The sequence below is a fragment of the Ceratotherium simum genome, chromosome 10, assembly GCF_057802395.1.
Source record: "Ceratotherium simum simum isolate JZ-2026a chromosome 10, ASM5780239v1, whole genome shotgun sequence".
Lineage (NCBI taxonomy): Eukaryota > Metazoa > Chordata > Mammalia > Perissodactyla > Rhinocerotidae > Ceratotherium > Ceratotherium simum.
In genome coordinates, this window is record NC_141909.1 from 63,388,647 (window position 1) to 63,415,630 (window position 26,984).

Genomic DNA, 26,984 nt, shown 5'->3' on the forward strand with positions numbered 1-26,984 from the left:
ATATTAGAAATATCTCTGATCCTCTCTTGTGCATTCTCTCTGACTTACTGAAGGACATCACTCAAGCAAACCTCCCCCCTCTCTCATGTCTTATCAATTTTTTGTCTTCAATCACGGCTATTAGCGTTCAAACATATTATTACTTCTTCTACTTTAAAAACCAACCAACCAACCTCCCTCTCAACCTCCCTTCCCCTTCCTGTTACCAACCCATTTCTTTGCTCTCCTTTGCAGCAAAACTCCTCAAAGCAGTTCTCTATATTCCCTTCTACAGTTCCTCCTGTTTTTCTCTTTTAAAACCACTCCATTAAGACTTTTTCTTCCACCACTCCATTGGACTCACTGTTGTCAAGACCACCACCAATTCCATGTGGTGAGAGCAGTGATCAGTCCTCAGTCCCACAGCACTTGACCCCACGGTCCACCTTTCCTTCTCCCTGTTTACTCTCTTTCCTTGGTTTCCAGGATGCCACACTCTCCTGGTTGTCTTCCTACCTCACTAGCGGCTCCTTCCCCATCTCCTTTTCCACGCCTCTTCTTCTGGCCTGTTTTAATTTGGTTTAAATTAATATTCCTATGTTCTTCAGTGGAGCCTGTCCAACTTTATATAGTGTTAGACGTTCTTCAGCACAATGATTTTCTTTTGATTAAAAGGTATTGAGAAATCGCCTCATCAGCAAATGAAAAGAAGAAACAAGAATAAAATAACTGTCAAGTGGGAAAAAAATAACAAAAATGATAATGGCTAATGTAGCCAGGGTTACTTGGCTTGTGTCAACGCAAATAATCAATAATCATTCTATTGTTAAAGAAAAGGGGAGTGAGAATTTTATTCCAGCCAAACTGAGGACTGTAGCCCGGGAGCCACAGCCCTTGCAAGGAAGAAAGTGCTCCGGAGAAGAGTGATTTTCAGCACGGTTATATACATTTCCAAACAAAGAGACACACACCAAGCATGACAGGAGTACATTCTTTCAAGAGTTCAAGGAGATATTTTGTTACAAATTAGCACCTACACAGCAGGCCAACATGACTCGGGAGTCAAGGGAAGGGAGACTTATCTTCAAAGAATGCTGAAGTCATAGGAAGGGAGGCATCAATTCTCTTCAAAGAGTACATTCTTAGGATAATGATTAAAGCAGATGTGCAATGAATGTTTGACAAGCAGCAAGTCAGGCCTTTTGCTTCAAATAAAATTTCAAGTTTAAACCAGAATAGCTTCCCCATACACCTCAATATATAAAAATTTTCTTAAATCACTTGGGAAAAGACCAATTTGCTGGTGGCACTGCATCCTGGTTAAGTCAGTCCCCAATATGTAGCAGGCTCTCTAAAGTGTGTTTGAATTCTTTAAAGCAGTAATTCTATTTTGGGAAGACACTCTAAGAAAATAATCCTAAAGGAAAAAAATATATCAGTTGTAGAAGTACAAATATAGGTGCTCCATTTGTAATGCAAAATACAAAAATAAAATGAAAGAGGCAGCGGCAGACGCTCAGCAGGTGGGAGCGGCCGCCATTGACTGTTTTGTGGGGACCAACCCACAGGCAAATCATGGGAGAGTTATATATTGAAATATTGTCTACAGTAAATTTATGAGGTCTGCGTTAATATTGGAAATGTTTAAACAAAAGCGATCTGAATGGGAAGAAAAAAGAGGGGCACAAAATAGTACTTAGGTACTGATTGCAGCTATGTAAAAACAATTCAGGCTGTAAATATTCATTTGGAAAAAAGTTATTATTTGCAGCCTTTAATGAAGATGGTAACATGTTGGGCACTGACAAGAAAACGGCACAAACATGCAGGAATAACGCACGACAAGGAAGTCCAAGCTGCGGTCTGGACTCCCTCGAAGTACCTTGTAAGCTCTGAGCTGGACGTCCCGGTCGGGCCATGAGCGCACAGGCCGCCAGGGGGCGCTCCAAACACGTCTCCACGTCCCTGGGCGCCCTCCGGGCCGCGCCGCTGCCGCAGCCGGGTCCCTCCCTGCCAGCCTCCGCCCCGCCCGCCGCCAGGGGGCGCCGCAGGCTGCCCGGCGCTCGGCTCGCCGCCCCGGAGCGCCGGCGCGGGCGGGCGGGCGAGCGGCGGAGGCCGGCCTGGCGGGGGCCATGGGCCGATTCGTGTGGACCAGCGGCCTCCTGGAGATCAACGAGACCCTGGTGATCCAGCAGCGCGGGGTGCGCATCTACGACGGCGAGGAGAAGGTAGGGCGGCCCGCCCGGCCCGGCCCCGCTCCCCGGCCCGCGGCGCGCAGTCAGGCCGGCCCGCAGGGCCTCCGCCTATGTCCCGGCCCCGGCCCGCGGCCTGAGCGTCGGCGCCCCCCCCCGCCGTCGGCGCCCGCCCAGCGCTCGGCGCCGGCTCCGGCTTCGGAACCGTCCGGGCGGGCGCGGGCGGCGGCTGCTCCCCCCGCCCCCGAATGTCCCCTTAGGATGGCGGGGCCTCCGCAGGCCGGGGAGGGCGCGTGCCGCGCGCGGTCGGGGCGGCCACAGCGACGGCAGATTCCTTGGGCACGGTCTCAGGTCCCTGTTACCCCGATCTCGGCGTCACGGCCGGGGCAGGCCGGCCCCGCCTCCTGCCTGCGGAGCCGGCGTGGTTCTGCGTTCCCCAGCCCGGGGCAGCTCTGCGGTGGCGACCTGGCGGGAGCCGGCGGGATCCCAGTCCTGGCCAGGGCGGGTGACGGATTACTTTGAAGGGGTTTCTGAAAAGAGGTGTCGTTGTCTCGTTGGGACGCCTTTGATAAGGACTTTTTTTGGAATTACTTTAGAAAGGAGTTTTGTCAAGTGATGTAGTAGGCTGTACCTTGTAATCCAAGCATAAACCTTAGGAGATGCATTTGTACATTGAGAGGAGACGTATTAACTGTATGTAAACATTGGATGGAGACTTCCGTCAAACTACAAAATTTCATCTTATTCTGGATGAAATGTATAAGCTGGAATTGGAAAAACGTAAAAACCGCATTTACTCACCAGTACTTTTAGTTGCCAGGAGTTTTCACTTGCTCCCGCTCCTTCCTTGCAGGTTTGTTAATACAACTCCTTCTGTACTTCTGCATCCGTTCGTTGACCCATAGCTTTTCCTGGTCGGTGCTTGCAGAAGCTTGGGGCTTCCTTCCTCCTAGGTAATGGAGGGCAGGGGTTACACTGCTGTCTAGAGGCAGGGCTGAGGTGACATGGGACCCGGCTGCTCCGCCTCCCTTAGGGCATTTTCTGTGTACTGTGTTGCCTCCATTATTGAGTTAAGGTCTTTTTTTTTTTTTTTTCTTTTTTGAGGAGATCAGCCCTGTGCTAACATCTGCCAATCCTCCTCTTTTTTTGCTGAGGAAGACTGGCCCTGGGCTAACATCCATGCCCATCTTCCTCCACTCTATATGGGACACCGCCACAGCATGGCTTGACAAGCAGTGCGTCGGTGCACGCCCAGGATCCGAACCTGTGAACCCCGGGCTGCCGCAGTGGAGGGTGCGCTCTTAACCGCTTGCGCCTCCGGGCAGGCCCTAAGGTCTTTTTCTTAAATAATTTACTTGGACTTACTCCATTTATGGCCTCAGCACTTGTATGAACTTGCTCTCAAATTGAGTTTGCATCTTTTGGCTGGAGTGACAAGTTAAGTGTTTTTGTTTTTTAAACCAAGGTTACAGCTTTGGAACTGTTTTAAATGGGAAGCATAATCAACCTCCCGTCCATCAGCGGGTTTAATATGCCCTCACTCTCAGAAGTGGATGCTGACGGTGATGGGTCTTCAAAGACTTCTCCAAAGCCACTCCCTGCAGGAAGTCATGCTCTCGCAGAGCACCAGGCTCTTGTTCTTTGCAATTCCAGTATGCAAGTTAGGAACACCTTGGCTGGCACATAATGTAACTATGATCTGTTTAAAACAATAAAAAATCAAAATCATTGCTACCTGTATGTGAAAAACCATTGTTAAACCAGCAAATTCTAGTTTTCCCTTTCAGCAAATTCTAGTTTTCCCTTTAAGTTTTTTGTTTTTTCTTTTAGCAGATAAGTAGATATAGATATCAGAGGATTAAGAAAAAAGCCACGGGAAACACTTAGTTGAGACCCTTTGATCTAGTCAAGAATTCTTAACTGTTCCAAAAGCTAGCAGTGGTGAGAGAAGGGTGTAGGTGTCTTGAGTTGAAGCACAGCTCTCAAACAAGCCTGCTCACCACTGTGGTCCCTGGGCTGGTCTACTCAGTCACTTGCTGACCTGTCTCTAGTATGACTGAGGGCCAGACTGATTCCTAGGGAAAGTCCTGCATCCTGGCTTCCTCCAGCTACTGGAAGGCTTACAGACCTCGCGTGGTCTGAGGACTCTAGGAAGCTGGACATCAGCCTCCAGATCTGATCAAGTTCCCTTGCAGAATCTTTCTCTGGCTCCCTTGATCTAGGCACTGCCATCCACACTGCTTAGCCTTCACAGCTTTGCAGCCCAACACATTCCCCAGGCAAGGGTGCAGTGGCTGTCTAGTAGACCAGTTGGATGCTCCTGGAGGGCAGAAAGTGTACCTTACTCATCCTTGTATCTTCTGGCTTATTGTGGGTATGAAATACATTTTTTAAAAACCCTGAATAATTAGGGCACCTACTGTGTACCAGGAGCTTTATGTACGATCTCATTTAATCCTCTCAATGGGCATATGAGGTGAATATTTTACTGAATGAGAAAAATAACTTTCAGAGAGAAAGCCACTTGCCTAAGATCCACAGAATTAATTATTAGGAGAGACAGGAGTTAAATCTCTATTGATCAGACTCCCAAAGCTTTGTTCACTGTGCCGCAGTGCTTCAAAAGTACGGCAGTCAGGGGCCGGCCCCGTGGCGTAGTGGTTAAGTTCCGCTACAGTGGCCTGGGTTCACCAGTTCGGATCCTGGGTGCGGACCTACACCACTCGTCAGCCATGCTGTGGTGGTGACCCACATACAAAATAGAGGAAGACTGGCACAGATGTTAGCTCAGGGCTAATCTTCCTCAAGCAGAAAAAGAGGAGGATTGGCAAAAGATGTTAGCTCAAGGTGAATCTTCTTCACCAAAAAAAAAAAAAAAAAATACAGCAGTCACCAGTGCTAGCCTCTTTTGTAATGTTTAATATAGCTAATCCTCCCAAAGATGAGGACAGAGACCCTCAGTTGATAGTTGAGGAAACTGTGACCCGTCCAAGGTCCATGCTTAGTAACTGGTGGAGCGAGAGTAGACTGTGTTCTTCCCACTGCCCAGGTGCCTCTTGCGAATAAAGGCGCGCCTGCTTGTTTATAGAGGCCCGGTTTCCACGGGGCCATCATGACCAGATAATGTGTGGTTTGCATAAGCAGCGTGGACAGGTCGTTTGTTTCAATTCATAGAAGCTTCTATAGCCTCAGCTAAGTGAAAAAATAATGTAAGAAGCGTGTTAAAATAATGTTAGTAGTGTGTAAAGTGGCAAGTTGGCAGCATATACTAGAGGATTTAGAAAATGTTTGTTTTCTTTCAGCTGGCTATTTTACTTCTAGGAATTCACCCTAGGGAAATTGAATCAGAGATGCATAAAAATGTAATGAAAGAGGATGCTCATCTCAGCAGTATCATATATTATATACTATTAGGGAAAAATTGGAAGCAATGTACATGTCCACCGTAGCGGTTGGTTAATTAAATATGACATGCCCTAATCAGTATGAGGAATTGCTAATGATAGGCGGCTAAGTAAAAAAAGCAAGTTATAAAACTAAATATCACGGCCTCATTTTATTTAAAGATTATACACACACATGCACACACACATGTATACATGTACAAATATATACATGCACATATATGCGTATACACGTGTGTATACGTGTGTGGCTAGTTTGATTATGAGTGATTTCATTTTCTTTTTTAGACTTTTAAAAAATATTTTCCAGATTTTCAACAGTGTATTACTTTTGTAAGAAAAATGTTAAATAAAAAACGAAACATACAAAGTAAAAGCCTATTCAGCGAATGTCTAAATTAGATCAACTGTTTAAGTAGTTAAAATTATTCTGGCTCTGAGAGGTGGAAGCAAACCAGCCTAAACTTGTCTGTCAGGTTTAGCTCGTAATCCCTTGGAATCCCTGAAGGGAACTATTACACAATGTCTTCACTTAGAGCAGCAACGTTTTACGTTTGCACATTGTTAATTGACACAGCAATGGAACATACTCTGGCTTCAGCTTTCAATTCACATCCTTATGCTTGGATTTCAGTAAACTGAAGTGCGAGTTCTTATCAGAACTATTATGCTCAAATGTAGCATCATGTACTCTCAAGTTGATAAAATATTTGCTTTTGGAAAAGGGAAATCTTACTCATTGGCAAAAAGGAGATTTTTAAAATATCTTAAACTCAATTATTTAGTTTTTCAGACACAAGGTTAACCAAAACATTTGAAGCCAGACTGATTTAAGTGCCAAGAGTATGTATGTTTTACTTCTGATTCAGAGGAAAACATAGAATTCGTGAAGTCTTTTCTGGGAAGTGTTGAAGCGCTTTGGTGGAATGATCTCTCACAGAGTGTATTTCAACCAGATGGTTCAGGAGGTCTCTTACCATTAAAGCTTATTAACCATGTTATTTAATATTAAGATATTAGTAATACAGTCATACCTTACTCATAGAAATAATTTTTTAAAATTCATGTCAAAAGTATGTTGGTTATTTATTATACAAAGACTTTTTTGGCAAAAAAAAGTGTTTCTGCATATGTTTGATTTAACAAGAAATAATGTATATACGTTTCAGAGTTACCTGAAGTTATATATGCCTGTAACAGATTTCTTTATCTTTTTTTATTAGACAAATAATAAAGTTGTTTAATATGGGTAAGCCAATAGAAGAAACTTGAAATAATCAGTAATCCTACTATCCGTAAACAATTACTTTTGGCATATTCTGTTTGTGTATGTGTGTGTGTAATCATGCTATGTATACTATTTTGAAACCTACTTTTTTCTGTATTAATATCATGAGTATCTTGTAATATATTTTGTCAGCTGCATACATAATTAAATTTATGATTATTTTTACTTAAGAATGATATATAGGGCCGGCTCCGTGGCTTGGCGGTTGAGTGCGCGCGCTCTGATGCTGGCGGCCCGGGTTCGGATCCCGGGGGCGCCCCGAGGCACCGCTTCTCCGTCCAACGTGAGGCCGAGTCCCACGTACGGCAACTAGAAGGATGTGAACCTATGACATACAACTGTCTACTGGGGCTTTGGGGAGAAAAAACTGAATAAATAAAATCTTTAAAAAAAAAAAAAAAAAAAAAAAAAAAAAAGAATGATATATAATAATGTTCTAATTGGTTATTTACTTGACCGTTTTTAATCAGATTATTTTAAATTCAAAAGGATTATTTGTAATAAACTAGACTCTCTCTAAAATGCCTTCCTTTGAGTTTTTGTTGTAAGGTGGCATTATAAATGGGACCAACCTTGTAACTTTTGAAATAACTAATTACTCCTCAAAAGGATACAAACAAGTCCTACCTTATGGCAAATTCTGCTTTCTAGTAATTAGAGTTAATAGACGCTTCCAATATATTTCTTGCTTTTAACAGAAATGAAGTGATTTGATTTATTAATCTCTTGGGTTCCAACTCTAAAATTTGCTTCCTTATATATTTTCAGTGCATAATAACAAATTATGAAGATTAAAGGTTTGGTCCTAAAGACCTAGCTGGCATTTTTTGTGATTGTGTTATGGTTTTAAAAAACATTTTTACATTTATATTTTGAGTAGGGACACAATCCCATGATAAAAATTAAAAACCCACAAAAAGTATAAAGTTAAGTCTCCTTCCCACCTGTGTCTCTTTGTCATCCAGTTCCCCCCCAGAGGCCACCAGCACATCATTCTAGAGAGCTGTGCATATATGTCATACATAGGTATTTGTATAAAATATATTGTTTTTTCCTTTTTAAAATATAAATTTGTAATATACTATGCACACGAAGTTCTGATCTTGTTTTTTTCACTTAATCTATGTGGAAAATTTACCATAGTTCATCAATTCTAAATGTGCACTCCCCCCCACACACATTTTAACAACTCTGGAATCAGGATGCATCTTACAATCACTAGCATCTTAGATTCTATCAAATACAGTAAGTATGTAAGGAGTCTCCTCATTCGTTTTAATGACTGAGTAGTCGTTCAGTTTGTGGATGTACATTTCCCTGTTGATGGACATTAAATTGTTTTCTACTTTTTGTTTTTTTTGTGAGGAAGATCAGCCCTGAGCTAACATCCGATGCCAATCCTCCTCTTTTTGCTGAGGAAGATTGGCACTGGGCTAACATCCCTGCCCATCTTCCTCTACTTTATATGGGACGCCACCACAGCACGGCTTGACAAGTGGTGCATCAGTGCACGCCCAGGATCCGAACCTGCGAACCCTTGGGCCTTGGAAGCAAAGCACGCAAACTTAACTGCTATGCTACTGGGCAGGCCCCTGTTTTCTACCTTTTGCTTTTGACAGACAGCAGTGAATAACCTAGCAGTATATCATTGTGCACGTGTGAATTCATCTGTGGGATAAATTCCTAGAAGTGCAATTATTGGATCAAAGGATATGTGGTATTTGTATTTTTTTTTTTTCGTGAGGAAGATCAGCCCTGAGCTAACATCCGTGCTAATCCTCCTCTTTTTGCTGAGGAAGACTAGCCCTGAGCTAACATCTAATGCCAATCCTCTTCCTTTTTTTTTTCTTTTTCTCCCCAAAGCCCCAGTAGATAGTTGTATGTCATAGTTGCACATCCTTCTAGTTGCTGTATGTGGGACGCCGTCTCAGCACGGCCGGACAAGTGGTGTGTTGGTGCGCGCCCGGGATCCGAACCCGGGCTGCCAGTAGTGGAGTGCACGCACTTAACTGCTAAGCCACGGGGCCGGCCCCTGGTATTTGTATTTTTGATAGATGTTAATACATTGTCCTCCATAGAGCTTGTCCCTTCAGCAATGTGTGCAAATGCTTATTTCCCCAATGCTTCACCAGCACAATGTTATCAAACTTCTTGGACATCTGCCAAACTTATGGATGAAAGGGGTATCTTGATGTTTTCTTAATTTGCCTTTTTTTTTTTATTATCAGTGAGGTTGGCATCTATTAATTTGTTTAAGAGTCACTTATATGTTGGAGAGGATATGGAGAGAAGGGAACTCTCATGCACTGCTGGCGGGAGTGCAACCTGGTGCAACCACTATGGAAAACAGTATGGAGATTCCTCAAAAAATTAAGGATAGAGCTACCATACGATCCAGCTATTCCACTGCTGGGTATTTATCCAAAGAACATGAAAACACCAATGCGTAAAGATACGTGCACCCCTGTGTTCATTGCAGCATTATTCACAATACCCAAGACTTGGAAGCAACCTAAGTGCCCATCAAGGGACAAATGGATGAAGATGTGGTATATATACACAATGGAATACTACTCAGCCATAAGATACAATGAAATCCAGCCATTTGTGAAAACATGGATGGACATTGAGGGTATTATGCTAAGTAAAATAAGTCAGAGGGAGAAGGTCAAATACCATATGATCTCACTCATAAGTAGAAGATAAAAACAACAACAAACACACAGAGACAGATTAGATTGGTGGTTACCAGAGGGAAAAGGGGGAGGGAGGAGGGTGAAAGGGGTGATTAGGCACATGTGTGTGGTGATGGATCGTAATTAGTATTTGGGTGGTGAACCTGATGTAATCTATGCAGAAATAGAAATATAATGATGTACACCTGAAATCTATACAATGTTATAAACCAGTGTTACCGCAGTAAAAAAAAAAAAGAGTCACTTGTAGTTCCTCTTCTGTGAACTTTCTGTTAATAGTCTTTGCCCATTTCTCTAAGGGATTACAGGCTATTTTCTTATTGATTTATAAGAGTACTTTATATATGAAGGAAATTAGCCCTTTGTCTCTGATGTGAGTTACAATTATTTTTTCCAGTCTACCATCTTTGCCTTTGGTGCAAGCACCAAGAATTTGTGTGCTTGTGTGTATGCGGAGTTGAATTTATCGGTCTTTTCCTCTGATGCTAATGGGTTTAATGTTTTTCTTAGAAAGTCTTTCTCCATTCTGAGATTATTTAAAAAATTCTCTCGTGATTTTTTCTAGTGCTTTTATAATGTTTTTCTTTTAAGCTCAAATATTTGATCCATCTAGAGTTTATTTTGGTGTAATGTGTTAGGTATAAATCCAGCCTTATCTTTGTTTGTTTTTTCTACTGGGCAACCCAGTTGTCCCAGCGCCATTGGTTGAATCTCCATCCATACTTATTTTTACTTGTTCGTATCTATTTCTGGATTTTCTTATTATTTAAAAATTATTTTAAAAAATTATATGAGTATTATACATGAATTCAATCTCATGGTAAAAAAGTTCAACCAATGGTGAAGTGTACAGTTTCTCAGAAGGGCCCTTTGCTTCTCTTCCTCCCATTTTCTTGCTTTTTCTGAGATAATCACTGTTAACAGATCAGTGAGTATTCCGTTTAGACCTTTTTCTACTACTCTTGTGTGTACACATGTGTATAAATCACATGTGTGTATATATATATCTCACGTGTAATTTGGGGGAATATGGAGATTATCTATACCTATCTATCATATCCTATCACATGTAATTTGCTGCAAGCTGCCTTTTTCCCCCCTAACTCTATGTCTTAGAGTTCTGTGGTAGTCCATGCAGTTCTCCCTCATTATTCTTATTTTTAACATGCATGGATTCCTTACATGAATGTATCATACTTGATTTACCACTGACCTATTGTCATACTTGTAGGTTGTTGGGAATTTTTTCCTGATTTTAGCAAGGCTGTATATATAGCTTATGAAGTGTGTAGCATTGCTTCTCTTTAATTTGTGGTAAGCCTCATTTAAAATGTTTATTTATATGATTTACTTTTGTGTAATCCATGAGGAAGAAAATCTGAACCACATTGAGTGATATATTAGTAATATTTTGTGATAATCTTGTCTTTCTAGATAAAATTTGATGCTGGGACCCTCCTTCTTAGTACACACCGGCTAATTTGGAGAGATCAAAAAAATCATGTAAGATAACAGTTTTTTCCATCTGTTCTAAGTTTTAAATCACTGAAGTTTTTCTTTTTTTTTTTTTTCCTTTCTGGGAAAACTATAAATAGATGCAGTAAATTTTCATTTTCAGAATGTTGAAAGAGTGTGACCCATATGATCTCACTGAATGGAGTAGAGACAGAAGAGTAGGTGTTGTCCCTCATTCAGCTCCAGCAAAGTCTGTAGTTACTGAATAGAGAATCACGGTGACACCAGCCAGATCCTACCTCATAAATGCATGTTCCGTGTGCAATGGGAATGATTCTCCCATCAGTTGTCAGGGGTCCTTAAAAAAACTCATACATCCTCAAAACAACCCTTTCTCCCTGATTGTTGTTGAGAATTAGGAGGACAGGTCTGCTGTGAAGGGCATGCTTTTACCTAGATATTAAGAACTGCTACAAGTCACTCAGCAAGAGGAGAAACCCCCTCATTTTTTCATTTTGAGGAAGAGAGAACAAGTTATGTGTATGGAACTGATATCTTTATTCCAAAGAGCTTTAACTTGAAATTGTGTGTGTGTGTGTGTGTGTGTGTGTGTGTGTGTGTGTAAATTTCAGCATTGCCAGTAAATTAAACAATCTCTTTTACATTATTTTCATAATTGCTGCCCCCTCCCCATGAAATTTTAATTCACAGATAAGCTATATACTATACTGAGGCTTTTTGAAAGGCCACTAACATTGCAAAATCTGACTCTTTTTGCCCCTCAAGAACCACTTTTTGCCCCTTTACTGGCGATATTGCCCTTGTTGATAAGTATACCTTAGAACTGTTAATGTTGTCTAATTCTTTTAAAAGAAATATACATTCAGGAAAGAAATCTTTTTTGGAGGGATCAGTGTCCTTAAACCATGTTTATAAATTAATTAATCTTAGTATAATTTTTTGATTATCATATAAAGAGGCTAATTTAGAAATCCTTTAGACCTGTTAAATGCCAGTCATTTGTAATAATTTTTAAAATTAAATGTACTAATAAAGGGAAGCTACGTCAGTATTTTCTGTTAAAAATGAATTGTGGGTGGATGAGTAAAGTATAGAAAATCATAAAGAAGAAAAATCACCTTTATAATATACTCCTTAAAGTTGTTTTGATTTACCTGTTCTATTTTTTGTTTTCTATATAAGAATATATTATATATAAAAAGTTTTCATATAAATACTACTTTTTAAAAGATGTACATACTGTAAAAGGTAGTTACAGCTGCTTTTAAACCTGTATGTTCGGCCGGCCCTGTGGCTTGGTGGTTAAGTGCGCGCGCTGCGATGCTGGTGGCCCGGGTTCGGATCCCGGGTGCGCATCAAGGCACCACTTCTCCGTCCATCCTGAGGCCGAGTCCCACATACAGCAACTAGAAGGATGTGCAGCTATGACATACAACTATCTACTGGGGCTTTGGGGGGAAAAAGTAAAATAAATAAAATCTTTAAAAAAAAAAAAAAAAAAAAAAAACCTGTATGTTCTTTCATGCAGCAAAATGACACCACAGTATTGTTTTCATACAGTTTTTCATTGTTTATTTAAGGAATAAAATAACATTATTTTTTGTTTTTATTATTAAGTACCTTAAAGGTATATGGCACTGTATTAAATGCTATAAAACAAGGATTTCTGATGAGTCTTATGAATCATGTTTTCTATTGATTTCCTCCTAGGAATGCTGCATGGCCATTCCTCTTTCCCAAATTGTATTTATTGAAGAACAGGCAGCTGGAATTGGGAAAAGGTAAGGTCTATATATTACAGGCTTTATTCACAAAAGATGTTTCCAGTCAAGCTATTATTGCTAACTTAGTTGCTCTATTGCTGTGCCACGACTGCACATGAGGGAGTGAATCTAAGGGTTGTGTTTTGGGGCTTTATAAATAACAGTTGTGTGTCAGGAGTTCCCCTTAGACGTATTTTCCTACATTCAACTCATTGATGAATGGAAGTCATTCTTTTTTTTTTTTTTTGTGAGAGAGATTAGCCCTGAGCTAACATCCGATGCCAGTCCTCCTCTTTTTTGCTGAGGAAGATTGGCCCTGGGCTAACATCCATGCCCATCTTCCTCTACTTTATATGGGACGCTGCCACAGCATGGCTTGACAGATGGTGTGTTGGTGCGAACCCTGGGCCAACGAAGCAGAGGGCAGACACTTAACTGCTGCGCCACCGGGCCAGCCCCTGGAAGTCGTTCTTAAAGCATGAATCAAGTACTAAGGTTTGCTATAATATCCTTGGGTGATAATAAATAAATGTGGGCCAGCTGTTGTTATATATATTTCCACAGACGTGGTTTTACATGTCTATCTATCATTGAGTACTTAAAATCAGAAATGATTCATCTGAGGAAAATAACTGACTTTGCTCCTATTTCTAGTTGATCATTAAGTTTCTCAACTTGGACTTTTTCCGATATCAGTGTTAGAGTATCATAATAGTTATTGTCTAAACTGGTACATTTATAAGAGTAATAGTGGGAGCTGTTTACAATTAGACCAGGGCAAGCATAAAATGGTTCTATCCCAGGCAGCCCAGGAGATGTGGTCCCCCTGGTTTAAAGCCACAGGTTAAAATGTTTCTGTTTATTCAAGTATATCAAAAATTCTGGCTTCATATTTTAAGTGCATGTAATTGAGGGCAATTTATGAACAAATATTGCTGATAAGGAAAATTTTTTCTAAGCTCATCTTTAGCTTTAGTTGCGTTAGGTTAAACAAATGTTGAACTTCACTGGAAATGCAGTGCATGCCTTAATTATAATGCTATAGCTAGCATAAAAGATTCCCTGTTGACGTAAAAGAAACTAACCAACATTTTGGAAAGATTAATAAGGCATAGATTCTTAGAGTAGGCTATTTCTCTAATTTATAGTTTCCCCCTTGTTACTTTTCTCCATCTTCTTAAGTTTCTTTTTTTAAATTGAGGCATAATTGACATGCAGCATTATATTTGTTTCAAGTGTGCAACATAATGATTCGATATTTGTATATATTGCTTTTCTTATTAAGTTCTGAAAGTAAAACTAAGGGTGTTCTAGGGCCGGCCCCATGGCTTAGCGGTTAAGTGCACGCGCTCCGCTGCTGGCGGCCCAGGTTCGGATCCCGGGTGCGCACCGACGCACCGCTTCTCCGGCCATGCTGAGGCCGTGTCCCACATACAGCAGCTAGAAGGATGTGCGGCTATGACGTACAACTATCTACTGGGGCTTTGCGGGGGGGAAATAAATAAATAAATAATTATAAAAAAAAAAGAATTAAAAAAAAAAAAAAACTAAGGGTGTTCTAGATCATCTGAATTTTTCTGTGTTGTATTCTAAGGAAATATAAACTCTATAACAAAAATATTTAGAATATTTACCTTCAGATTAGTGTCTTATTTTTATTTCTCCAATGAGGAGAAATTCAATAATATGGCCAGGTTAACTTTCCTCAAATATTCTCTTTAGTTCCTCCCCTCAAAACAATTTCTGTATCTCGTTGATTCAAAGGTATATATATATTTTCACCTTTTAACATCTCTGAACCCAAGATACTTCTTTGATTTGGAAGATTTTAAACTTGATGAAGTATGGTAATTGAATGACCCAAGAAATGAATATATGAAAAAATTGGCCTGGCTCTTTTATGCTGACTTGGGGATTTTTAAACTTCACTTTATAGCATAATCTTTTAGCTTTCCTTTGGGTTTCCTTTGATGAAATCTGATAGTAGGGCTCAAAATTCTTTGACAAAATCTGATAGTTTTAAAGATTGTGTAATGCTTTTGCTCAGTCACTTTATCCTAATTGTCATAGTTTTGTTGCTGTACTTGACAGTGCATTTCAAAGAGTCCTGTGATTCTGCTTGCACGGTTTGTTTACTCACTCCACTTAAAGGTGTTCAGCACAGGAGCCGGCCTGGTGGCAGAGTGGTTAAGTTCGCATGTTCCACTTTGGCGGCCTGGGGTTCATGGGTTCGGGTCCTGGGTGCAGACCTACACACCGCTTATCAAACTATGCTGTGGCGGCGTCCCACATATAAAGTAGAGGAAGATGGGCACGGATGTTAGCCCAGGGCTAATCTTCCTCACCAAAAATAAAAGATATTCACCACAAAGGAAGCGATGAAGGAATAGGCCCCAGGTCACTAACCAAAGCGTCTGTTACATTAAGGAGACCCCACGCATGGTGTTTCAATTGTACAGTGATATTTAGGTAACCATAACAAAATAAAATTGAGTAATAGGTGAATCTATAACGTGGTCATAAAGAAAAAGCTCTAAGCTAAGTATCCAAGGTATTTGACTGAGCTTTGTGGTTTTGCTAATCTTTGTAGAAGATTGTTTATTGAGCAGGCTGGGAAGAAAGACTTGTAAAACTGAACAAATATAATGATATTTTTAATAGAATAGGAGATAATGGTAGTCATAAAGATTATGGTAGTTTGTCTTCCTAGAGCAGCAGTGTTTTGAGAATTGTTTTTGCTATTGGATATCTTTCTAGATCATGCTGTTGATTGAGTGGCATTTTCCATAAGTGACACTGTAGAGTGTTAGTTTTGGATGGAGTTTTAATAAAATGTCAGCTGGCCGGTTTTACCCAGATAAGTTTTCACATTTTGTTTTCAAATGAGTAAAGTAGTATGCTTTGGCAGAGATGATAGGCCCCCTGCTAACCTCTGGGGATGACTCTGTGGATGGAAATCACTAATCATAAACCAAAATCATAAACCACCCCAAGTTTTGCAAATTTATTTTGAACTTATTTCCTAAAACCACATTTTTATTAATCTATAGAGCTAGTAACTTGAACTTTTTGGTTCATAGCTTGTAAGTTTTAAGTAGAGATATTTCTGAAAAGTTTATTAATACTGAATGAATACCAACTTTAAAAGGATTCCTTTTAGGATGTTCTTTGTTTCTACCTGAACTTTAAAAGTGATCTGGAATATATTAAAAGTTATGAAAATAGAATTAGTGATTTTTAAAATACAATTAAATACATTATATTCATTCTTTCTTTAGTGCCAAAATAGTGGTTCATCTTCATCCAGCTCCTCTGAACAAAGAACCTGGTCCATTCCAGAGTAGTAAGAACTCCTACATCAAACTCTCTTTCAAAGAACATGGCCAGATTGAGGTAAGTTTCTATATGAATAAAGTTGGACTAGAAATGTGTGCTTGTATGTATTTTCGTTGTTGTTTGTTATTATGATGGAGGGCAATATTGTACAACACACCAGGTTTCACCATATTTTTACAATAAAATTTTTATTATATCTTAAGCCTTATCAGTGGAGAATATGAAGTTTAGGTTTCAGTGGGAACAGGAAGCAGGAGGGTGTGGTCACAAGGAAAGAGCAGAGGTTGGAAATATGCGAAGTCATGCCATTAGACTACTAGTAAAGTTTTTAGTGGTATAGTTTGATTAAAGGACAGAGTATAATGCAGTGAAATGTTAAACTACCTCAATATCTGAAAGCTCACCAGCCTTAAATCAGGCGGTCTATCTTGATTAACTCCATACAGTTCTAATCACTTCAGTACTTATTCCATAGTATAATAGGTTCTACGTCCTGATTAATAAGTTGCTGTATAAGTATTCTTTAGACATTTGCTAGTGTGTATTTATCTCGTCATTGATATCATAAATTACTTATGTTCTTTTTTCTATAGCACCTCACCTAGTGCTCCTCACACAGTAGGCACTAAGCAAGTATAAGTGACTAACTGAAGTCATTCTCGCTGTTGGAGAAAAATATCATTGATTTTTTTGTGAGCATAGGCATGTTTTGGCCCTAAGTTCTGGCTTCACATTTTAACTAGACAAATTATTCTCTGCTTCCTTCGTGGATAATGGTTGTATATTTTTCTTGGCACTGTGTCTGTTTTCCTATAGATTGAAAACAATCCACATATGCAGGATTGTTTAAAGTAAGTCTATTTATTTCATTGTCACTCATCTCTTTGTTGAGAATTGCTCACATTCTATAGAAGGTCAGTTCATTTTTTTTATTCCTTTGTGCTTTCTGAAGTTGATCCAAGAAAAGAACTTCCTTTGATTTCCTTTGATGTCTCTGAGAATTCTAGGCTTGTTGGAAGTGACTGAACAGACCTTTCAACTAAAGAAATGTTAAGTAATGATTTGTATGAGGGTGCCACAGCCTGACTGACTCATTTAAAGTGTATGTATGTGCATAACAGTTTTACAGGCGTTTGTCAGAGGAAATGACACAGAGAAGATGGGAGAATATGCCGGTTTCCCAGTCATTACAAACAAATAGAGGACCCCAGGTATTTTTTAAATTGTTTCTTAATTCAGTATTTTCAGCATTTTACTTGCATCTTCATTAAGGGAAAAGATTTCTATGATTATAGAACTTGCCAGGAACAAAATGATGAAATTCTGATTAAAAATTTATTTTCGCAGAACCTAATTTAGTGCTCTATAGACAGTAAACACGTAGTAAAAATAAATGACTACTTATTAGAGTGATTCTTGGGGTGGTAGAGGTTAGATTCCACTCACTGCATTCTGTTCTTCCTAATCATTTGTGCCATCTGAGAGAACAGACAGTACCACTGGGTGATGTTTCCAGGCCAGTCTAAATTAACCACCAACTGTAGACAGACATTCAAATGTGTAAAAGTAGCTTGTTTGATTAACTGTCAAGTGCCAACTTTTAAACTACCATTTTTTGCACATTTGAGACCCTATTAAAGGTCTGATGCATACATAACAGCTTGCCAAAGAACAAAAAGGAATAGGAAATTTAATTTATATCTAAAATACACAGTAAAATATGCCATTTATTTTATGTTCAGTTATTCCATATAATAATTTGGAGATCATTATGTATGGCAAGAAACTGACAAATGTTTTGAAAGGAAACTGAATGTAATTGTATGCTGTTTTTCTTTGGTTCTTTGTGGGTCCTTTCCCACCATTGAAAACACAACTGGTGGGTTATAAAAGATTGTATCCTTCCTATTTTGTATGTTTTATTTTCTGCTTTTGTTTTTCAGCCAGGAAGAATAAGAGCTGTAGGAATTGTAGGTATTGAAAGGAAACTGGAAGAAAAAAGAAAAGAAACCGACAAAAACATTTCTGAGGTACCACACAAGTTCCATTCAGCTGTCTTTTTCAGCCATTTGTATTTATTCTTTTGAATACAGCTTTGACTAATTCCATTTTGTATATTGAAATATATTTAGTTTGCCTGAAGCCAGACGGTCTCTTATTCCATTTAACAGATCTATTTCAGATTGGCATAATTTAGCCAAAACGTGTTTTAAAAACCTTTTCCAAAGAGGAATAAAAAAGAGACACAAATTTGTTTTCTGTGATATTAGAAAACATCATGATTGTTGTCTGTAAATTTTAAAGTCTAGATGGAATTGATTGGAGAATACTCCTAATGAGTTCAAGGTCCTCTGTATAATTATTCTGGACGTTTGATTAACTTAGTTGAGGGAAAAATGCTGTTCTGTGGCCCTTAACCCTGGCCAGACACCATAAAATTTTATGCTGATGACTGACCACTCAGGGACCAGATAGAGAGATAGTTAAGAATGGCTCAAACTAGCCTATCACTTCCACAGGAGAATGACCCTGAGCATGTACATTACAGTGTTTCTGAAACTTCACCATATATGAGGAAATTCAAGTGAAGGGGAAAGAACTCTAGTTAAGAAAACCAGTTATGCATTAGATTCTGCAATTAGTTAATACATCTAAACACATCCTTCGTTTTTCCATGTTTATATAAAAATGGTCTTGGATTTTTATAAAATGGTAGTATGAAGTAGTTCTTTAGTTTTTATAATAGTTTGTAAGTAAAATTCTGTTGATTATTGCTGTTCATAGAATTTCAAAGATCTAATCAATCAAATAAAGTCTAAACTGCAAATAGTTATTGAATAGCTATATTAGTCAAGGTTCTCCAGAGAAACAGAACCAGTAGGAGATATATAGATATGGATAACTACATCTCTCTCTCTATATATATACATAGATGAAGGTATATCCCTATGTTTATATCCCTCTCTCTATGTACACAATGGGATTTAGTATAAGGAGTTGGCTCATGTCGTAGTGGAGGCTGAGAAGTCCCACAATCTGCCATCTGCAAGCTGGTGACCCAGGAAAGCTGGTGATATAAATTCTAATCTGAGTCTGGAGGCCTGAGAACCAGGAGTGCTGATGGTGTTAAGTCCTAGTCCAAAGGTAGGATAAGATTGATGTCTCAGCTCAAAGCAGTCAGGTAGAGAAGCTGTTCTCCCTTCCTCCAACATTTTATTCCTTCAGGCCCTCAGTGGGCTGAATGAGGCCCACCCACATAGAGGAGGGCAGTCTACTTTACTCAGTCTGCCAGTTCAAATGCAATTCATGCAGAAACACCCTCACAGACACACTCAGAATAAGGTTTGATCAAGACCTGGGCACCCCATGAGCTAGTCAAGTTGACACATAAAATGAACCATCATAATCCCTGTTCTGGGCCCACTAATTGAAAAGACAGATTATTGTTGAGAAACCAAGGGTATTTGACCTATCAAGTGCCCGTGGTCTAGGTTTTGCTGATTATATATTTATGATAACATTGTACGTGTTCCTCAGCTCTATGAATTTCCTGCAAATTGGCAGCTGGATCCAGAGGTGTGATCAGACTCACGTTTGATCCCTTTGGTAAGACTAGAAGTGATGCTGTATTCTTTGATCAGGAGGCACATCATGTCTTTTTTTATGATGTTAGCGGCTGTTAGTGTTCAGTGCATAGATCTGTCGGTTCATTGGTGGTTGCAAATGGTTATATTCTGTGATTTATTTTTCATTTATTAGAATACTTTTTAAAGAGATGCTTCCCTTCATCTACTATGTGGCTACTCAGTGATATAGTTCATATAGGGAAGCCAGGATAAGTGCTTTTTCCTTTATCATCAGGGTAATAAATTGGTTCCTTATCATCCCCCAAAGGTGACTAATTAGGTTTTTTTCATATTTTTATGAATTTATAAATTTTAACACATTTGATGGGTTTCAATCAATTGCAGTTATCCTATTTAAAGCTCAAATTGTCCCATCTTTGGCCACTGGGAGTCTCTTCAAGTTGGCTCCTGAGTGCTTTTGATGTGACCTGGTGGACTTTGATAGCTTCTTCACTATCTGGTGTGACAAAAGTTCCAGGACCATCTTGTACATTTCTTGCCCAAGATCTGGAATCAACCATTATCTGAGAAGCTTTGATTTCTTGTGCTAGGAAATGGTATTTCAGAACCACAATCTACCTGCTAGGAATCTGTATCTCTGCTGCATTGATCTTTATTTCTAGGCCTTTTCAGTGCAAACAGCTAGGATTTTTTGGTTTGTTTAAATATAAGTGGCTCACGAGGTCATACTGATACTTCCTATTCAAATTCAGGACTACACTACCAAATAATTACTAAAGCAGTTAAAAAGAATTTTTTTGTGTACATTCTCCCCATTCTTCCACCTTTTAAAAATAGTTGTATCGTATCTACACCGTCTGAGCATTCAGCCACTACAGACACTCTTTCCCCTCTGGCTTGCATTCAGTCTCAGTTTTACAAGCAACTGCATGTGTAAAATCACAGTCCTTATGTTGCCCTGCTCTATTCATTTTAGTTGTCTGAAGCTCATGCTTTAGGAGATTTTTCAGAAAGTGCTCATGGGAACAGTATTCCCTGGGTCTGGCATGGTTGTATTCCTTACACATGAAAGTCAGTTTTGGTGGATTTAAAATCTTTGGCTTATACTTTCTTTCCTTGAGTGCCTTCAATACGTTACTCTCAGGTTTTTGTCTCGCATGAAGTGTTGCTGCCAAAGAGTGATGATGATCTAATTTTTCTCCCCTTAAAAGTCACTTGCTGTTTTTCCTAGATGCCCCTCAATTTTTTTTTTCTTTTTTTATGAAGCTCAGTAATTTTACAAGAATGTGTCTGTGTTTTAGTTATTCTGGGTTGTTATTCTCAGGTACACAATGTGCTTCAATATTTAGTTTCAGAAATTTTTTCTTTTAATTTCATGGACGTTTTTCTATATTATAATTTTCAATAATTGCTCTGATGTTTTTCTTCTGAGACTCCTATTGTTGCCTGTCTTCACTATTTGTGACTTTCTTTCAAACCTTTTTTATCTCTTCATTTCTTTATTTAGAAAATTTTCCTCTTTTTCACCTTTTGTTTTTCTAAAGATATTATCTGTTGAGTTTATGTACTCTTGGGTTCTGTCTAGTATAGTCTTTATTTCAGAAATGATTTAAAAAAAAAATTCTTTCCTGAATCCTGGCATCTCGTTTCTCATTTATATTGCCCTTTCAAAGCTTGTGTCATTTTATTAACATCTTTTAGCTCATTTTGAAATAAAAGGCTAAATTTTGATCTGATCTTTGATCATGTCTTTCTGGCATGCTTTCATTGTAACGTCATTATGTTCCTTATTTTCTTACAATAACTTTGTTTGAGATTTGACCTCGATACTTTGCTGTTGCTAATTTTCATGTGAAATTAGTTTTCCTGACCTTTTAGAGGAAGATCTAGTTCAGGCTAGCTTTTCTTCCTCCACGGAGCTCACTTTCTGCTGTGTTCATGCCATGTGTTCTAAAAGGGATGGCTTGCTCTCTCTGATTCCCTGGCCCTGTTCCCATCCCCTGCTTCTATCTGGACCTTTTTTCCCTTCCTCTCGATTATCCCTACCTTGCTCAGTTTCTGATTCCTCTCTCAGTAGTTTCTCCCCAGAGTGGGTGCCTGTCCTGGAAGGGAAGCCTGCAGGGTCAGTTTCAAGAGTTCATAGGCTGCTTTACCCCTTCCTGAGGACACCTTGGACCACCCACCATTGAAGTGGGCAAACCCTTCCCAGTTTTAGTTGCTGGCCTCAGATTGGCCTGGTTTACGTTCCAGTGACCACCTGTTGGCCCGTTTGGGGCTCTCTTCTTCTCACACTTATCAGTCGCCCTGTTGCTTCCCTTTACTTTCTCTGACCTAGGTGGTGATGTCATGCAGGTCTTGTGGCTCTTGGTGGTTTGTCCCCACCTGCTTGTATCTTGAGGTTTTTGTGGATGTCTTGTCCCTTAGTTTTGTAGTATATGTGGGCTGTGGGTTTTTGGTTTTGAGATCTAGTTGGCCTATCTGTTTTTATGTTGGGATTTGGAAAGATTCAAAAACTATGCTGCCACAGCCACCATCTTCCCGGAATCCTGGGTTCCTACTATCCAGAGAAGTAATCATCTCAGAGCTCATGACTAGATTTGAACCAGGGTTATGAGAACTCAGGTCTCCTGATTTGCAGGCAAGTGTAGTCTGCTACATCATGGCCCCTCTCTTTGACACCCAGAAGGTGCTATCACTGTCCTCTTTCAGTGACTTTTGTTGTCATCCTTTTTTTGTGACACTTTTGGAGATGGCATGGAGTGGTGAACTAATTTTGCACTTTGCGTGAGCCATGCCTCAGATGTTTTGGATAGTATGGTGATGAGCCAGCCAGGCAGGCAAACAGGCATTCTCTACGTTGTGAGAAATACTGTGTTAGGAGAAAAGAGTGGCTGTAATAGGAAAACATAACATGGTCCCTACCTTCTGTTGGAGGCAGAGAAGGCTTGTTAGCAGAAGTAATGGAAGTGAAGGCCTGAAAGATGAGCAGGCGCTAGCAGGTGACCATAGGGATAAGAGAATCCAGGTAGAGGGAACAGAATATTCAAAGGCAACAGAATCAAGAATATTGAAACTGAAAATTCAAGAATATATTAATAGTTACTGAAACTAATGACCAAAGTAATGACTGAAAGTCAGTAAGAAATAAAGCTATAAATCAGCTTGAGAGTGTATCCCATGGTTTTAAAGCAGATGCCATTTTTCTCAAAATTGGAGTGGAAATTTGACTACGAATGTGCTAGAGGGATAGAAGGTCCTGTAAACTGGCAGATAAAATAATAGAATGGGGATGTGCATCTGTTTTGCATTTATACACGTATTGCTTTAATTTTTATTGTAGGTAGTTTCTCCACCCATTTTTTGGATAGTTGGCTAATTCCAAATTTTAGAATAATAATAGAAAGAGAAATGAGGAAGCTTTTGTTTGTGTTTTATAATTATTTAAAATATTTTATAGGTAATTCTTCTAAGGCACTAAAATATATTTATTTTTCACTGACTATAAGCAGTATGGACTAATTTATATATTCTATGTGGACTTACTATTACTTTTAGCATATTTTTTCTATGAAAATATAAAACAGTAAATAAAGTTACTTACCATATACAATTTTAAAACTGTTGTCTTACAAGTTTCCATTACATAGGTAAAAAAAATATACAATATTTTATGTATTCAAAGTAAAAATCTAAGTCTGTAAAGTGTTAGTGTCTTTTATTTTTGAAAACTAGGTTGGTGTGTGATTTGTCCTCCATTTAAATGTTAGAATTGACTTAGTTTCAGAGCTGGTGCCCAGAGTTTCCCACAAAAGGTTTCCTGATCTGCTGGCTGTTGCTGATAAGAATCCAGTGTTTAAGCCTTTTGTTTATCTGAGGAAATTCCTGTTAGGTGTGTGCACATTCCCCTTTGTTTTCAGTACTAGCTTTAGTGGGTAGGCCATAAGAATCTTACACTATTCTTCTAGCAAAATCCTTTTGCAGATGGGGGATACTTTCCTGCATGTAATTAAGATGGGCATGAGCTAATCAGAGCCTGTTGGCCACTAGTCTATGTGGACTGAAAGATTTTTCAATTAACGATTAGTCGCTTAGTAGGTTTTAAAAAATAACATCTGTACATCTATTAGATGTAAGATATTCTACACTAGAAGTATATTGTTGATAACGTAATTTATTTTAAATGTGGCTGATTAAGTTTGAAGAAGCCTTTGAAGTGGATATTCACTGTAGTAAATTAGCAATTGATGGGTTTCATTTAGACACATTTTGGTGGTATTTGAGTGTTTTTCTTTTGTGATATCTACTATAACCAAAGCTACCAGTATAACCTATTCAGTATTCGGAGGCTGAGGTTCAGGAAATCAAGCCTGCTATTAAAGCCAGAATTGTTGTGCCCAAAGGACTGTTCCTGCAGCTGCGTATTGCTGCTTTCAACCAGGAAAGCTTTACAATGCCTTTGGTCTTGACCTCCTATCAGGAAATGGTTTTGGGAAAAACCAGTGACAGATTTTCTTAGTTGTGTCAAAGAACAATAAATAATATTTTCTGAACTATTACTTATGTCACCTTTTGTTTGTTTAATCAATAACTGTTTTAAAGTTGTATTTTATGGTTTGTTTTGGAAAATGTATGGTTTCTTAGCTAAATTGAATTCTTAGAATAAGGTAGATTTATTATTTGTATACATATTTATATAAATAAATTGATATTTGTAAGAGAATTTTACAAATTTTTATCATAGGGAAGAAAATACAGTGCTTTATTGCTTTAAAACATTTTAATTCTTTAGGCAGATTCCAATAAAGACTCATTTCTCATTTCAGGCCTTTGAAGACCTCAGCAAGCTAATGGTCAAGGTATATGTCATTTACACCCAGTGAATTCATACCAATTATACAGTTTTGAAAATATATTTTGTTAGCAGACACTTTAGGGACATGATTTCTTTTCTGTCTTTTACTGTTCTCTTGACAGGCTAAGGAAATGGTGGAGTTATCAAAATCAATTGCTAATAAGATAAAAGACAAGCAAGGTGACATCACAGAAGATGAGGTAAATAGGTTGCTTTTTTAAGGCATTAGAAACTAGGTTACACAAATAACACGATGAAGTTTTGGTAGTTTACCAGTTTGCTTTCTTAATGTAGTGTTTTATTTCTTTTAGGACTTAAGGATATATGAAAGTGCTAAAGAAAAAATCAACCATAAAAAGCTTTGATAGGTCTAGTAGGATTAAAGGATATTCAGTACCTTTTCCTGGGGTGTAGAAAACAGAGATATTGAAATGTATGAGTGGCTGTTTTATACACATCCCTAAGTTTGATATCTGTGTCATTAGATTTTTCTACCATCTGATCACAGCCATTTTCCTTTCTAAGTTTTCGGTGGTATCATTTAGTTGGCATTAAATATAGCATAGTTGTTATCTAAATCTCCTCTCCCACCAAACTTGTGAGGTAAATGGAGTATGGGATATCAAAATAGGAGAAGGAAGAAGAATAATTAGATTTATGCAGGATTTATGCAGGGAACTGCTAGAAATTCGCTTCCATATAGTTCACAGAAGAGAAACACAGTAGAGAAAATGGGTAGATATAGAAATAATTGAGTAGAATTGAATTTATGATGGAAGGATTTCATAAGTTGGGGTGGATAGACTGATTCTACATAGTCTTTTTGTGTATTTTCTTTTCTCATTATAGACCATCAGGTTTAAATCCTATTTGCTGAGCATGGGAATAGCTAACCCAGTTACCAGGGAAACCTACGGCTCAGGCACACAGTACCACATGCAGCTGGCCAAACAGCTGGCTGGAATATTGCAGGCGCCTTTAGAGGTACAAACAAAACCTAAATAGTCTTTTTAAATTGTGTTAAATTATTTCCGTGTCATCAGAAATCATAAGAAGAGCCTAACTCCTTTCATGATATGGTTACTAGTCAACGAACGTTATTTTTTCTTTCAGGAATATTAAATTAATTCAGTGTACTTATTAATGAATTCTTTGTCAATAATCTTCTAAATTGTTTTCAATTTCCATTTCAGATATCTATAACTTTTGAAATCTATTTGATATGAAGTTTTTATCTCTTATTTTCAAAAGGAAATCTATGATCTCTCTATATATAGATATATTGACATATATCTAGTCTTAATATATAGTGTACTGTTAATAATTTCATAATACAGACTCATATTCTAGTCTAACATTATTCAGGCAATCAAAACTTTTATTTATTAAAGTGCTTGTATTAAGAAATATTTCACACATATGATAAAGTAGAATAGTATAATGAATCCCTGTGTGCCCACCATCCAGCTTCATCTGTAAGCCAAATCCAAGACATCACCTTGCTTTATGTGTAAATATTTCAGTATGTAATTATAATGATAAATATGCCTTTAAATGTAATTATAATCCCATTTCACACCCAAAAAGTTAAAAATAATTTTTTAATATTATCAACTATCTGGTTAGTGTTCACATTTTTTCTTACAGTTGGTTTGTTAAATCAGGATACATAGCAATTGGTTGATTTATCTCTCAAGGTTTTGTTGTTTTTTTAATTCCATGTGTTTCTCCTTTTCCCATGTCTCCCTCCTCCCCCCATAATTTATTTATTGAAGAGACTAGTAGTTTATCTTATAGAGTGTCTTAGAGTCTGGATTTTGCTGACTTGTATATTAACATGCTTCCCTGTCCTATGTATTCCTTGTAAACTGGTAGTTATATCCAGAACTTCTTTTTTTTCCTGACAAGAATATTTTATAGAGGGTGTTGTGCATTTCCATCAGGAGGTATATAATGTCTGATTGTCTTTTTTTTGTGATGTTAGCAGCCATTGACAGTCATTATCTAGATCTGTTCCTTTGTTAGGGCTTGCAAAATGGTGATATTCTTATTTAATTCTATGATTTCTTCTTCATTTATTAGCTGGAATAACTTAAAACATTTAAATGCACTTTCTGAAACATGGTATAGGGCCCCTCTTTTCATTAAGTAAATGTGAAAACAGTAATAATGACATTAAAGTCCAAATATTGAATCTGAAGTGCCTCGTGGTATCTGAACAGGTTCTCCTGTTTGTAAATATAGTTTTTAAAAGCCTAAGAAATTTTATGATTTCTGTTAAGAAATGCTAATGTGCTAATTATAACATAATACTTATTTTATTGCATATTTTAACAGGAACGAGGGGGAATAATGTCACTCACAGAGGTGTACTGCTTAGTAAACCGAGCTCGAGGAATGGAAGTAAGAAT

General features: G+C 38.3%; 1 protein-coding gene across 3 annotated transcripts in view; it reads left to right on the forward strand.

Moving 5' to 3' along the window:
* The first annotated feature begins 2,053 nt into the window (after nt 1-2,053).
* The window catches only part of VPS36 (vacuolar protein sorting 36 homolog), a 31,678-nt gene continuing 6,747 nt past the window's right edge, over nt 2,054-26,984 (forward strand). For 2 of the 3 annotated variants that reach the window (XM_087436122.1, XM_087436123.1), the window contains exons 1-10: nt 2,054-2,207; nt 10,994-11,062; nt 12,746-12,816; nt 16,077-16,191; nt 17,256-17,345; nt 18,078-18,164; nt 24,545-24,577; nt 24,696-24,773; nt 25,423-25,557; nt 26,911-26,976. In XM_087436122.1, the coding sequence (XP_087292248.1) occupies nt 2,112-2,207; nt 10,994-11,062; nt 12,746-12,816; nt 16,077-16,191; nt 17,256-17,345; nt 18,078-18,164; nt 24,545-24,577; nt 24,696-24,773; nt 25,423-25,557; nt 26,911-26,976 (840 nt within the window). In that variant the 5' untranslated portion in view covers nt 2,054-2,111. The remainder of the gene's footprint in view (nt 2,208-10,993; nt 11,063-12,745; nt 12,817-16,076; nt 16,192-17,255; nt 17,346-18,077; nt 18,165-24,544; nt 24,578-24,695; nt 24,774-25,422; nt 25,558-26,910; nt 26,977-26,984) is intronic. The other variant, XM_087436124.1, reaches the window with a different exon arrangement.